The sequence below is a fragment of the Typopeltis vanoorti genome, chromosome 7 (genome assembly GCF_054136105.1).
Source record: "Typopeltis vanoorti isolate ZY-2024b chromosome 7, IOZ_Tvanoo_1.0, whole genome shotgun sequence".
NCBI classification, from domain to species: domain Eukaryota; kingdom Metazoa; phylum Arthropoda; class Arachnida; order Uropygi; family Thelyphonidae; genus Typopeltis; species Typopeltis vanoorti.
Genome location: NC_143555.1, coordinates 8,610,289 through 8,624,530, shown reverse-complemented (window position 1 = coordinate 8,624,530; position 14,242 = coordinate 8,610,289). Strand labels below are relative to the sequence as shown.

The 14,242-nt window shown below is 37.3% G+C and overlaps 1 protein-coding gene across 1 annotated transcript in view; it reads left to right on the top strand.

The window, feature by feature from the left end:
* The window catches only part of LOC150104474 (uncharacterized), a 291,911-nt gene that overhangs the window by 41,112 nt on the left and 236,557 nt on the right, over positions 1 to 14,242 (top strand). Inside the window, exon 2 of the mRNA XM_090395559.1 lies at positions 8,677 to 8,745. Coding sequence (XP_090251685.1) covers positions 8,677 to 8,745 — 69 coding nt within the window. The remainder of the gene's footprint in view (positions 1 to 8,676; positions 8,746 to 14,242) is intronic.

Sequence of the window (14,242 nt, the reverse complement as noted above, 5' to 3'; positions counted from 1 at the left end):
ACATTCATACCAGGATAAGCTAGATGTGAAAGTCCAAGAAAGTGGTCCTGACTGGAAATTGGAACATTAATAAAAGTAAGAGGGAGAGAAGTAATATCTGTCTTCTCTGTAATAAGTCAGGATTGTGTTTTGATATCATTATAATTTTCACTAGTGTGTGTTCACCCATGAGAGTGGCAAGGAGATCAGTAATTTATGGAAAATCTTGAAGTTTGAATCATTTGAATACCACAGGGTTTCATGAATCAAGAACAGAGAGTACTGTCATGAGTAAAAGTATGGATAAAATTTGAAGTTAGTCAAGATTGTCAAGAGTGAATATCTTCACCCTTCAGAATGGCAAGATCAGTATTTAAAGCTTAATTAAAATGGAATATAAAAGTTATAAAAGAAGGAATGAATGTGGAAGGATGACTTCAAAAAGTGTTGATTGTAGGGAAGTGACAGAAGCAAATCAAAGAGTTAAGTTACTAAGTGATCATTTTGCAAAGGTGTACTATCTTGGTTGTGATATTGCAATGCCAGATGTGTCACTGACTGATGAGAGATCTAGAGATGGAAGTTAAATAGAGGTGCTTAGTATATTGCAGAATCTTGATGCAAATACTGCCTTAAAGTTGGATGGCATATCAGCCCATGTGTTATGAGAATGTGCAAGAGAATTATTACCTCCTCAGACCAAGCTATTTAATTTAAACCTTATTTCTGGTAAGGTTCTAATAGAGTGGAAAGAGGGAGAAATAATTTCACTGCATAAATGAGACTCCAAGACAGAAGTAGAAAATTATAGGTCAATCAGTATAACAGGAATAGTGGTTAAGGTTTTGGAGAAGTTAATAAAAAATCAGAATTCAGAGCAGAAGACTGGGTGGACCGAAATAGGATTTTGTAAGGGGAACATGGTTTTATGAAGGATAGGTGTTGCTTTAGTAATTTACTTACTTTCTATAATAAAGTAAAAGTGGAGTTGGATAAAGGAAATGCTTACTCGATGATACTGCTGGATTTGCGAAGGTATTTGACAGGATTCCACATGGAACTCCATTGCATAGATTGGAGCAAATTGGAATGGATCTGAAGCTGGTGATTTGGATTTAGAGGATGGCTGATGAGATAACTATGATTGGATTATAGAGGACTTGAGTTCAGGAGAAGGTAGGTTCAAGGCTCAGTACTTAATCCTCTGTTTAAATAGTACATTAATGATATTGGAAATAATTTGATGAGAAATATCCACTTGTTTGCTGATGATGCAAAAATGGGAAGAGTCACAGTCAATGAAGGTGATGTAGAGATCTTGCTGGACGACTTAAATATGCCGATTGTATGGGCAGAGTTAAATGGCTGCCAGTTTAACATGGCTAAGTGTAAGGTGATGCACTTTGGGAAGATGAGATTACATGCTCTGTACTATATTGATGGAATTGGACTGCAAGAAGTTGATGAGGCATGGGACTTGGAGGTTGATTGTGAATAGAGAATCAAAGTTTAGAGGACATATTGCAAAGGGTTCCAAAACAGCACAGCAAATTATATGGTTGTTGAAAAACACACTGACAACCAAGGATAGGGAAGTTATTGTTCTGCTTTATAAAGTATTAATCATAATCATCATCAAATTCCTGCCATGTACCCTCAATGGATGTACAGGAGATCATAGTACTACATGAAAAATTTACATCATTACTAACTTCCTATCTACAATTTTCTTCCAAATCAGTCTGTTACGTGTCAAGACCTCAACATTATCAGATCTTATATTTCTATCATTTAAGGCACTTTTTACCATATCAATCCACCTATATCTTGGTCTTCCTCTGGGTCGTTTTCCTGCCAGCCTGGCAGAGAACACTTGTTTTGCTAATCTTTCCTCTCCCATTCTGTTAAAGTGACCATACCACCTGAGATTAGCTCTGCTAATGCATTCCTGGATGCTGACAATGTCAAGTTCTTTCCTAATATCCTTGTTTTTAATATGATATTGCCATTGATGCCATCTGTTCGTGCCCCTAATCTTTCTCAGGACTCTCATATCTGCAGTCTCTAGTCTTTGGTCAAATGTTTTACTTCTGACCCAGCTCTCTGATCCATAAGTTAAAACCGGTTTGAACACTGTCGTGTATACTGCTAATTTAGTGTTCTGACTAATTTCTCTCTTATTCAATTGACTTCCTGCCATACCAGCTTTGTTGATTCTGTTGTCTATTTCCATATTTAATTTATCATCTTCACTGAAAATCGTGACTAAATAGCTGAAATGTTTTACTTGTTTCACAGGTTCTTCATTCACAACGCAGTTGACATTTTCAGTGTTTCTGCCTATTTTCATTATCTTCGTCTTGTTATTGCTGACCTTCATACCACATCTATTACTACAGTTATTCAATTTAGTCACGGAATCTTGCAGACTTGTAGCAGATTTATTTAGAAGCACAACATTGCTGCATAAAGCAAAGAGCTGAGATTTAACATCTCCAATTTTGATATCAGGTTTAATACCACTTTCCTTCATAATGTGATCCATATAGATAATGAATAACAGAGGGAATAATGTACATCCTTGTCTGACACCAAATTTAACACTAAACCATCTTCCTATACTTCCTTCAATTCTAACTGCTACCTTACAACTCAAATTAAGACTAAGTATTGCTTGATATAATGCCCCATTCACACCATATACCTGTAGCATATTGAATAGCTTCTCTCTTGGCACCTTGTCATATGCCTTTTCCAGATCTACAAAATTTAAATATAGATCTTTGTTATATTCCCATGATTTCTCAATTATTTGTAGTAAAGTGAACATCTGATCCTGACAGCCTCTGTTTTCTCTGAATCCAGCTTGTTCTTCACCAAGCTTCTCTTCCACAATTCTTTCTCAAGTATACTTGCATAAATCTTACCAGGAATACTCAGTAGGGAAATACCTCTGTAATTCTCACATTCAGTTTTATTTCCCTTTTTTATATATGGGTACTATGAGAGCTCTACTCCAATCATCAGGAATTTGCCGCTCTGTCAAGGCCTTCTGAACTATGCAGTGCAGCCACTGTAAGAATTTTATACCTCCATACTTCAGCATTTCTGGTCGAATATCATCTATTCCTGCTGCCTTTCCAGATTTCAAGCCTTTGATGGCTTTTTCAACTTCAAGTATGGATATGTATTCTTGAATGTATGCCTGTTGAGTGTGTTTTTTACCACAGTGCTATCACTGTTTGTTTTATTTAGCAATTTTTCGAAGTAATTACTCCATACTTCAAGGATATCTTTGTCTCCAGTTTTCATGTCACCTTTGTCATCTCTAATTTCTTTTACAGCACTCTTTCCTCCATTTCCGAGCTTCTTCAACAATCTGCAGAATATCTTGCCACCTTCTTGATATTTATTTTGTATTTCTTACCAATGTCTTCTCATGACTATTGTTTAACTAGTTTTACACAGTGTTTAGCTGTCTTACATTTGTCTGTTTATTCTCTAAGAGCTCAAGCTGACTTATTTGTCAGGACCTTTTGATATGCTTTCTTCTTTTCCTTCACTGCCTCTTTAACTTCCTCTGTCCACCATGGAGTTCTGATTTTTCTTTCCTTGCAGACAACCTCACCACATGCCGCTCTGGCTAAATCAATCAGGATTTTTTTCAAGGTTTGCCACTGAATCTCCAAGGTTTGATTCTTGTTCTCAAACTCTTTCATTTTTTTTTTCAATAATCTTTGTGTATTTTAGTCTACACTTCACATCTGACAGCTGCTAAACTTTTATTCGCTTTAAAACTTACTTAAATGTTCTGCTTTTCAAAATGAAATTCAATTTTATCCTGCTCAAGATTAAATAGTGATCACTTCCAATTTCAAATCCTCTGTAGACTCTGGTGTCCTGCACCAGAGAGAAAACATCACTATCAACAATAATATAGTCAATGAGACTTTTCTTATTCCTTGCTTCTTCTCTCCATGTGAATTTGTGCACATTTTTATGTTGGAACACGGCGTTAGTAATAACCAGTGCATGTCCCGAGCAGAAATCCAACAGGTATTTGCCATTATTATTGGCTTTGCTCTTTTCTCCAAATTTTCCCAAAATATTTTTGTATGTCTGACAATCATTTCCTACTCTGCTATTTAGATCCCCAACAAGGACCAACATTTCCTTTTTCATTGTCTCAGTAGTGTTATGTCTCTGTATTTTCATTTCCTTATTAAAGTACGTATTTAAGTATGATCCAAATTGATTCAGTCTTCTCTATATCCTTTTACCTAAATTTTATATCTTTCTCCTTAATATATAACCCAGGTTGATCCCTAGGGATATTTCCTCTTCAGAAACTGGCAAATTTATATTTGAACTGCATCAGCCAGCTTCCTCTAACAAGAATATAATTCAGGCTCAGAGAAATATTCATAGGTTTTAGGCATATACGTTAATCTAAATTCACGTGTGAGTATATAGATATCGGTTTCTTCAGTCGTGACCTAAGATCTAATCTCTATTATATAATTTTCTAAACTCTTTCCCACTATTTGGTTCGAATTTTATAAGTGGTAGGTTGACACCTCGAATTCAGGCAAGACTCAGATTCAAATAACAAAACATGTTTATTAATTCTAAAAGACGGGTACATTAAATCTTGTAGCAAGTTATCAAAACTTCTGAATTTCTTGCTAAGTTAACGTCTTATGCTTATCTATACAAACTGTTCAATACTAATCTGATTTTCTCACATAAACTGACATGCAAAATCATGTAATACAATGGATAATTTAAACAATGTTACACTCAGGTCAAGTTCCTTCATTCACTTTTACTTTAAAGAGATATTTCTCAAATCATTTCTCTCTTAGTTAAGTTTACTCAATTAACAATGGGTTTTCACTATTTCAATCATATACATGTTAGAGATTTATGATATACAATTCTTTGTCTAATAGAATTGGCTGTATTAATTACTCTATCCTATCAAAGGTCTCTAAAATGTCCTCAGTCTTGCTTTATCAAGACACAAATTCTACCTTCAAACAATCTCAAGATAAAAAACAAAAGAATCTCTACTTTACCAAGCCCCTCTGAAGGTCTATTAGCTGCCACATGTTGCTCTGGTCATCCTACTTGTTGTGACTGAGTTGTTCCATTCTCTGCTACCGGACACAAATCAAGAAATGCTGTTGCTATGAGCTTTCTCTGCTCGCTCGGGTGGGTCGTTCAGCGTTTGGCACTATTCTGCATGACCTGTCGATTCTTGTACAAATCTCCACAGAATACCTCTCAGCGCAGGTCATGAATACGGCCAGCTGTCGTTGACATAGCACCCTCGGCTGTCCTATCTCTGATCACTCGTCGAGAGTCTTCGATCTCCAAATTCTCATAAGAAAATAGGAAAAAAAGCCTTGAGCTTGGCGAGTATTGCCTTAAATACTTTTTCTCAGCGCCTTCTTTTCTTTTTTTTGTATTGTTTTTCCCACGATCATAGCTTGCATCACCCTTAAGTTGATCTCCTAAGGGTGATGCAAGCTATTATGTGTTATTTTCGAGGAAAAGTGCTTACGTCAGCCTTCCCCGTAAGCTACAGCCTTCAGATTTACGACAGGTACTAGCGCTTAGACGTGACCTTTGATCCTATTAGTCATTTCTTACCTAGCAACTTACGATTTTATGATAGTTTGATAATACATAAATTAAGCCATTATTCCTTTACATGAAATGCTAATCTGACATTATTCTTGATTTTTAGCTTTCCGTTTTACAAAATTTAAATTCCAATATATTACACATTTTGATATAAACTTTCACATACAATAATTTAGGTGTTTCTCATCTTCTACTGGTAAGCAGGTATTATGCAAATTTCTTTGTTATTTTGTAAAGCTTACATGTTAGATCTTGAATGAATAACATGTCAATAAGTTCTCCATTCAATATCTAACAATAGCTTTCTGTAAAGCCTCAAAAAATTCCCCCACTTCTACCTTAGTAGAACCTTCTGTGGGACCAAAGGCATAAATAAGTCTCATTGTCCAGTTCCCCATTCTGATATCTTTCCACATCACTCTACTTGAGACCGCCTGCCATTCAAGAAGATTAGCGTCTTATTTAGTGTTGAATGCCATGGCTACTCCTTCTTTTCCTTGATTGTCATTGCTTGTAAAGTATTAATTAAAGCCAAAAATAACAGTATCACAAAGTAAACGCACCATTTTATTTTTTGACTGCTAGCATGTAGTGTTGCAGCTCCCATTCTTTTCTTCATATTTGACATATCAAATAAAATTAATGAACAAATTAAAAAAAAAAAAACTTCTACTCATTCAGCTTGTTATAAAATGACGATACATACAACAGCACTGCATTATAGACTATTGCAAAAACTAAACTGGGCACTCGTGGTGGCCTCTAGTGACAAATTAATATATTATAGATAATGCGCTAACCATTGAACAATGGATGAGGAAGAAATGTCAACCATAGAATAGTGGATAGATCGATAATAGCAGTTGATTTATTAACACTGTGGTTTAAAAATAATGATTTTTTAAATATAATTAATTTATATACATATGTCATTTGAGAATGCGTAATTTATAAATGATGAAGATACATAATTGGCATATAATAAATTTAGTTTAATCCTTTATGCAAGTGTAAGCAAACAAAGTTTGTGCCTGAAGTATCTTCATGACTGAGACAACTCATAGTAAAGGTGGACCAAGCTCTCATCACTCCTTGGCTCAGTATCTCCCATAATGCAAAGCACATCTCCTTGCAGATATGTGTAATGCTATGCATTAAGGGAAGGGCCACTACCCAGACCAGTTTTAACCTTTATTGAGATCTCATCAGTGGTAGCCAGACTCAGAAGTGGTGATACTAAGGCAGAAGCAATGGAGAGGTCATATTTACCTATACGAGTTGCAAAAGATGTACCACCTTATTATTAAATTACTCTGGATTTAGAGAAAGATGTTGGAAGTTTATTTTCCACTTGGTTAGACTATAATAAATTTAGTTTAATCCTTTATCCAAGTGTAAGCAAACAAAGTTTGCGTCTGAAGTATCTTCATGACTGAGGCAACTCGTAGTAAAGGTGGACCAAACTCTCATCACTCCTTGTCTCCGTATCTCCCATAATGCAAAGCATGTCTCCTTGTGGACATGTAATGCTATTCATCAAGGGAAGGGCCACTACCCTGACCAGTTTCGACCTTTATTAAGGTCTCGTTAGTGGGAGCCAGACCCAGAAGTGGTGATACTAAGGCAGAAGCAATGGAGAGGTCATATTTAGTTCAATAAAGGTCGAAACTGGTCTGGGTAGTGCCCCTTCCCTTAATGCATAGCATTACACATGTCTGCAAGATGTGCTTTGCATTATGGGAGATACTGAGACAAGGGGTGATGAGAGCTTGGGCCATCTTTACTACGAGTTGCCTCAGTCCTGCAGATACTTCAGGTGCAAACTTTGTTTGCTTATACTTGGATAAAGGATTAAACTAAATTTATTATAGTCTAACCAAGTGGAAAATAAACTTCCAACATCTTTCTCTAAATCCAGAGTAATTGAATAATAAGGTGGTACACCTTTTGGCAACTTGTATAGGTAAATATGACCTCTCCGTTGCTTCTTCTGCCTTAGTATTGCCACTTCTGGGTCTGGCTCCCACTGACGAGACCTCAATAAAGGTCAAAACCGGTTGGAAGCTTGAGTGATGAATTGCAATGCTGTAGCCCATGAATTTTTAACTGAGGCTCGGCTGTTGCTGTCATCCAGGGTTTGAGTGTGTGTGGTGGGGGGGGGGGTTGGTAATGAATGGCAATGCTGTAGCCTATGAAGTTAACTGTGGCACTGCTGTTACCCCTCAAATGAACAGCTCCGTTCGGTGGGGGAGCCTGTCACGGTGTAGAGCCAACCGGTTCTCAGAGTTTCTCAGTGGCAGGGTGAGCCTGTTATTGAGTGGAACAATGCTGAGTTTCTGAATTTTTAATCCTGCTGGTCGCTCATTGTTGGGTGATCCAGAGGATCTCACGAGTTTTTGGAGAAGTTACCCCGCACATAACAGCGAAACTGGTCTGGGTAGTGGCTCTTCCCTTAATGCATAGTGTTACACATGTCCGCAAGAGATGTGTTTTGCATTATGGGAGATGCCGAGACAAGGTGTGATGAGAACTTGGTCCACCTTTACTACGAGTTGCCTCAGTCCTGAAAATACTTCAGGCACAAACTTTGTTTGCTTACGCTTGGATAAAGGATTAAACTAAATTTATTATAGTCTAACCAAGTGGAAAATAAATTTCCAATACATAATTGGCAAAATATGCCAAAAGGCTGCACCAAACACCTCAAAAGGCCACAGGTTTCCCATCCCCTGGTCTAGTATTTCACTATGTATAACTTAGAAAAGTCTAAATTTGCTCTTAACATGTAATTCTTCACATTTTAATTGAATGAAATCACTAAGCATTGGATGAAACTTAGTTTAATCTAATTAATACTGCACATATTGTGAAGTAGATCATGGAACATTCTCATTTCATCCAGTAGTAAAAGCAAGAAAAAAAATTATCTGGCTTATTTATTTTATGTTACTGAAAACCAGGGCTAGTTAGTTTGGTAAAGAGACATCTTTTAATTTAGTAAATCACGAGTAAGCGCATTATATACTCACTGTTATACTGTACTTTCAGAAGTCTGAAGTGAAGAGGTATGAAAATAGAGGTGGTGCATTTGTCACAGGATTAGACCTTTCTTCTGAGGTAAGTGGCCTTTAGTTTCATATTTCAATGAGATAGTATCATATGTCTGATTAAGTATTTTTCACTGATAGCAATCTGAAGTGCTTTATCGAATTTTTTGGGCAGGTTGTACTTGTTCTTTACAATTTTTCCGTCCCCTCTCCTTCACCAGCATTACAAAATTTTATTTATTTGCTAGACATACTTTATTGAAATATGTGACAAACATTTTGGTAGTTTTGTTTAGAAACATTTATTTAGACATATTAGGCAGATTGATCAGTAACTAGCTAACAGCAGTATGTCCATGGTCAATTGAGTAGTGCTTTTTCATAAATATATGTTTAATCCTGTTTTAGTAATCTACTTATTACAATAAAGTGACTGCTTCCTTGGACAGAGGAAAAGGATACACAGTAATATACTTGGATTTTGCAAAGGCTTTTGATAGAGTACCTCATGATAGGTTGACAGTCAAACTAGAGCAGATGGGGTTGGACATTAGATTGGTGCATTGGATTGGAGACTGGCTATCTGATAGGTATCATACAAGTTGTGTATGGGGGGAGTGATATCCAGGAAAAGGAAAGTCACTAGTGGAGTGCCTCAGGGGTCTGTTTTAGGTCCATTACTGTTTAACTTGTATATTAATGATATAGGTGAAGATTTGGATGGAGATATTCAGTTGTTTGCAGGTGATGCAAAGTTGGGACGAACCATTAAGTGTAGTAAAGATGTTGTGGCCTTACAGGAAGACTCGAATAGATTGAGTGATTAGGCACGGAAATGGGGATGTGAGTTCAATGTTGCAAAATGTAAGGTTTTAAAATTTGGAAAACAAAGATGGGATGCAGAATTTATGCTTAGTGAGAATGTATTGTTGGAGGTAGAGGAAATAAGAGATCTTGGGGTGATAGTGGATAAGGATCTAAAATTTAGGGGAATTTTAGATCCTTTTAGATCTGGGAATGATGCGGAGGACACTGACGTGTAGAAGTAGGGAGATTCTTGTTCCATTGTATAAGGCTTTGATAAGGCCACACATGGACTATTGTGCCCAGATTTGGTCACCTGGTTTTCAGAAGGACAAAGAGATGTTGGAAAGGGCCCAAAGGCGACTATGGTAGTTTCTGCCCTCTGGAATGTCAAGTATGAGGAAAGATTGAGAAGATGTAATTTGCAGAGTCTGGTGGACAGGAGGAAGAGGGAGAAATATGATAGAGACCTACAAGTTAAGGGATTGTTATAGGATCAATGCTGGAGAATTTCTACATAAAATAGTGGGAGATCAGGGGAGAACCAGAGGTCATCCCTGGAAACTGGATAAAGAGGGTGTGAGTAGGGGAGTGAGAGGCAGGTTTTTTTCTTGCAGAGTTGTGAATGATTGGAATGCCTTGCCTGAGAATGTGGTGTCTGCAAAGGGTTTGAATGTGTTTTAAACATGGTATGGTGAGCTGTTTGTGTGTGATAAAAGGACCTCCCAGATGAGTCTTTGACTCCATGAGATCTTGGGGTGGTAATAATAATAATATCATTTAAATTTCTTTAGTTAAGATAAAAAAAGTTAACCAAAAAAAAAAAAAGCACTTCACAAAATAGGTGTAGAATGTTTGAACAGTTTATGCAGTGTATATCACAAGGTTATGGTCACCTATATTTTAATAGGGTGGTCACAATTTTCATTTTGGGAAGTTGGTTAAAAAAAAGATTTGTTTGCATGGTGTCTGCTTTGAAAAGTAGGTATATAGAGTATCCCATAAGAAATCTGCTTCACTTCACTGGTTGATTTCTTTTGATTTTAAGCAAAATGCTTCTATCACCATAGTTCCATTTTCAAGCAGCTAGACAGATAGCCATTTCACAGTTCATCTGCTAGGAATTGTGGTGCCATCTGAATCTGCACATTTTGTGGTCTAATTACATAGCTTTGTTCTCCCATTCATTCTTGGAGATAGTCAACAGTGTTCCATTGGGTGTTGTTGGTGTTTAATTGTGATTTTACCAAATACCATCACTGTGATCCAACATCATGCTACTGTGTTTGCTCTACTGTGTAACCTGTGGTGTCTAGAAAAGAGGATCCTGCTAGTCTTACACTACTTTGGCAAGATGGGCAATTCTGGATGGCTTAGCCAGGATCAGTTGGCTAGTGGGCTTGTCTACAAGGATCAACAGTGTTCTATAAGTCTCCTTATCCATGGTCTGGGCATACGATCCAAGGCGTGCTGTGGTGCTAGTATTGTTAGCCTTGGCATTCCACACCTGAATGCATTCATTCCATATGTTCTGTGGTGGGTGGAGAGCTCTTGCACTGAAACAGACTATTGAGAATGAGTAATTTTTCATCTTCAAGTTTATCAGGACCATCAGCAATCCCCAACCACATCCAGAAACCATTGCAACATCAGCTGAAAACAAAGTCAAGAAACAAAAAACATCAGAGGCAGCAATAAACATACCAACCTTTTTTAATATTATACTCAACTGAAGAATGTCCACTGGGGAAAAGGTTGCCCTCCTTCTCCCGGAAGGGTTTGCAGGATCTCCAAAATCAGTGAAGAATCTTTTTTTAAGAGACCACCTTGTAGAAACAAAAACTCAGGCACCCAATTGCAGTTATCCTTCATGAAACTGAAATTTTCTCGAGGAGTAATATCGGAGTGTAATCTCCTTGATCTTCCTGAACAAAGAGATTTGCTTCAAAATTAAAGACTAAGGAGTGAAACCTATGAGGGAATACTTGGATGGCTTACGGATGGCTACCCATTTCCTATCAGGAATATCATCCTTATTTTCACATACCTTAAAAACAAATTTTCAACATACCTTAACTTCTTGAAAGCAGAATATGTGAACCTCCCATTTAATGATCTACATCTCAAATCCTTTGAACTGCTTCAAATATCAAAAGTATGGTCGTTTTCAAACTGCTTGTCATGGCCCTTCCCAATGTGCCGATAAAAATTACAAGAAAATAAACAGTAAGATGGAAGGATGAAAAGGAGAACCAAAAAATAAAAACTGAGCAGAACATCACTTATCAGGAGGTGAGGAAGTATACTGCAAATGTATCATCATCTAGTGGAAAAATCCTCTTATGCTGAGAAGATATTTGTAAAGAAAGCATCAGCAGGCACTTGCTGATGCTTTCTTTACAAATACCTTTACAAATGTGTGTTGGTCCCACAATAACACAGTTACAACATATCTGAATGGTATGATTTGATTGCTGTCCCATTTAGGACACATAAAAGAAAAATCGATATGGCTCTCTCCTGAGGACATTCCCAAAATGGTCCCACTTCATGAGAATCCACTAATTAAAAAAAAAAAAAAAAATGGAACATATGCCACAGAGAATCAAAAATATACCTCTAGATCCATTAATAAATAGGATAGAAACCGCTGTTTCCCCCCCCCCCCCCCACACACACACACAAGGAGATAAAACAATTAGCATATCTAGTGTGCTAGATGGAGACCAATTTGACATCTTGGATATTTTTCCTGATGGAGAAATGACAAATATTGGCTGTCCACAGTTCTCCAAGAAAAGAAAACAATCTAAGACCGATGAAAGCAAAACCTCACAAAATTAAAAGCCAGATGATTCCATCAAAAAATAATAATGAAAATATTTCTGCAATAGAATTTCCATGGATTCTGTTAAAACATCGGTGACATTAAAGCTTTCTTGTAAAAAGTAGAAACCTGTCTGCTTTTGCTTGCAAGAAACATTGTTGATGCTCAGTGACACTTCTGTATGAAATGGAGTAATTTGTAAGGACAGGATGGGGGATGGACCCACCCACAGAGGAGTTTCCATCCTTGTAGACAACCATATACCCCCTTCCAACAAATACCACTTAGTACAAATTTAGAGGCTGTTGCCATTTGACTTCTATCCCAATGGCTTTAACAGGCCTTTAAGGCCCACAACCTTCCAAGCATGCTTGGATTTCGTAACCGAAATACGAGAATAGAATGGTCACTCCTATGCCTCAAGGTATTCTTGACTGTATCCCTGTGTATCTGGTTTGCCTGCTTGCAGGATGAAAAACACCAGATAAACTGGCAGAAAAAACCCTCCTGCTCGCGCCCAAGACCGGCTGACTTGGCTATGGCTGAGGAAGATCCTTCAGCTACTCACGTCTCCGACGGGAATCGAACCTAGGACACTCCTTCCCCAGGCATATGGTTGCGAAGCTCAAAGCCACTAGGCTAACCGCGCGGACGTTGCCATTTGACTTGCAGTCAGATTTCTGATAACAGTATGCTGCATCTACTTACTTTCTTTCTTTATTTTTTTTATTTATTAAAAATAATTATCTTTGTTCAAAAGATCAACTGGATTAATTGACATAGATTTCTCTTCATGAATGAAGAGAAGTTTAATGTCTGAAGACAGAGAATTTACATAGATATTGATTGATTATTAAATGTAATACTTACAAAATTGATGAAATCTACGGTCAATTTTTAGATCATTATTTCCATGGTTCTGTGCTGTTAAAATGAGGAAAATTTTTTCGCCATTGTTTGAAGGATGCTGCTGCTAGTATGTTGGAAACTGGCTGTGATACTGTTGCTGTGCTCAGTCAGAAATTGGTTCCTTTTATTCCAGTGTTTTTGCACTGATAAAGAGATAGTTGCAGACGTCAAGGTTTTTAGACTGTGTGTGGACAAGATTCAAGTATCCTTCCCCTGAATGCAGTCATCGCAAGATAGGGCTGCAGTTTCCTTGAAATGAAAAGATTAATTTGCTGTTTACAGGGCACTCCATGTAAAGGTGATGAATTATTGTTGTTCTGTTGCAGAAGAGGCAATTCCATGATAATTCAGAATGAAATTTGTGTAGTTAATAGGGTGTGGAGGGTTTTGTGCCATATTCTCCACTGTATGTCAGCATAGGTTTAAGTGACTCTACTTTGGTAAGGCATATCCCACTTAATGGGTATTAAGATACTGAAGAATTCTGTGGTGAAGTTGATTGCTGTGTTCTTTCAATTAGAAATTCATGCACTTTGTTTTTGGTGGATAAGTTAAGTTCCACCATTGTATTACTTGCTTGCAAGAGATGGGTTTTCTACTATTGATTCTTGAAGGCCTACTTCAAATGCAATATCTGGCATGACTATCTGAAGCACATATTTAATGGCATCCATCTGTTCAGCTTGGTTCCCATGTTCAAGAGCTGCTAGGGATTGTGGATAAAATATCCACTATGACTCTTACCCTTTGCCAACTCCACATAGTGAAGAAAAGATGTTGGTTAGTGGTCTTAGCATGGTATTGTGGAAGAAGGAGTTCTTTGAGTATTTCTGGAAGTGACGCTGCTTTCACTGTATTGTAGATTAAGGCTTTGATGTATGCTTCTGTAGAAGGTGGTCAGATGTGCTGGCATATGCACTATTGTCAGTCTTTTAAGGAGAGGCAGCGATCCCTGGTGGCAGAGAGAAGATATATTCTGCAGTCTCCTTAAGTTGCTTTTCATGATGTTGACTGTTTATAAAAAAAA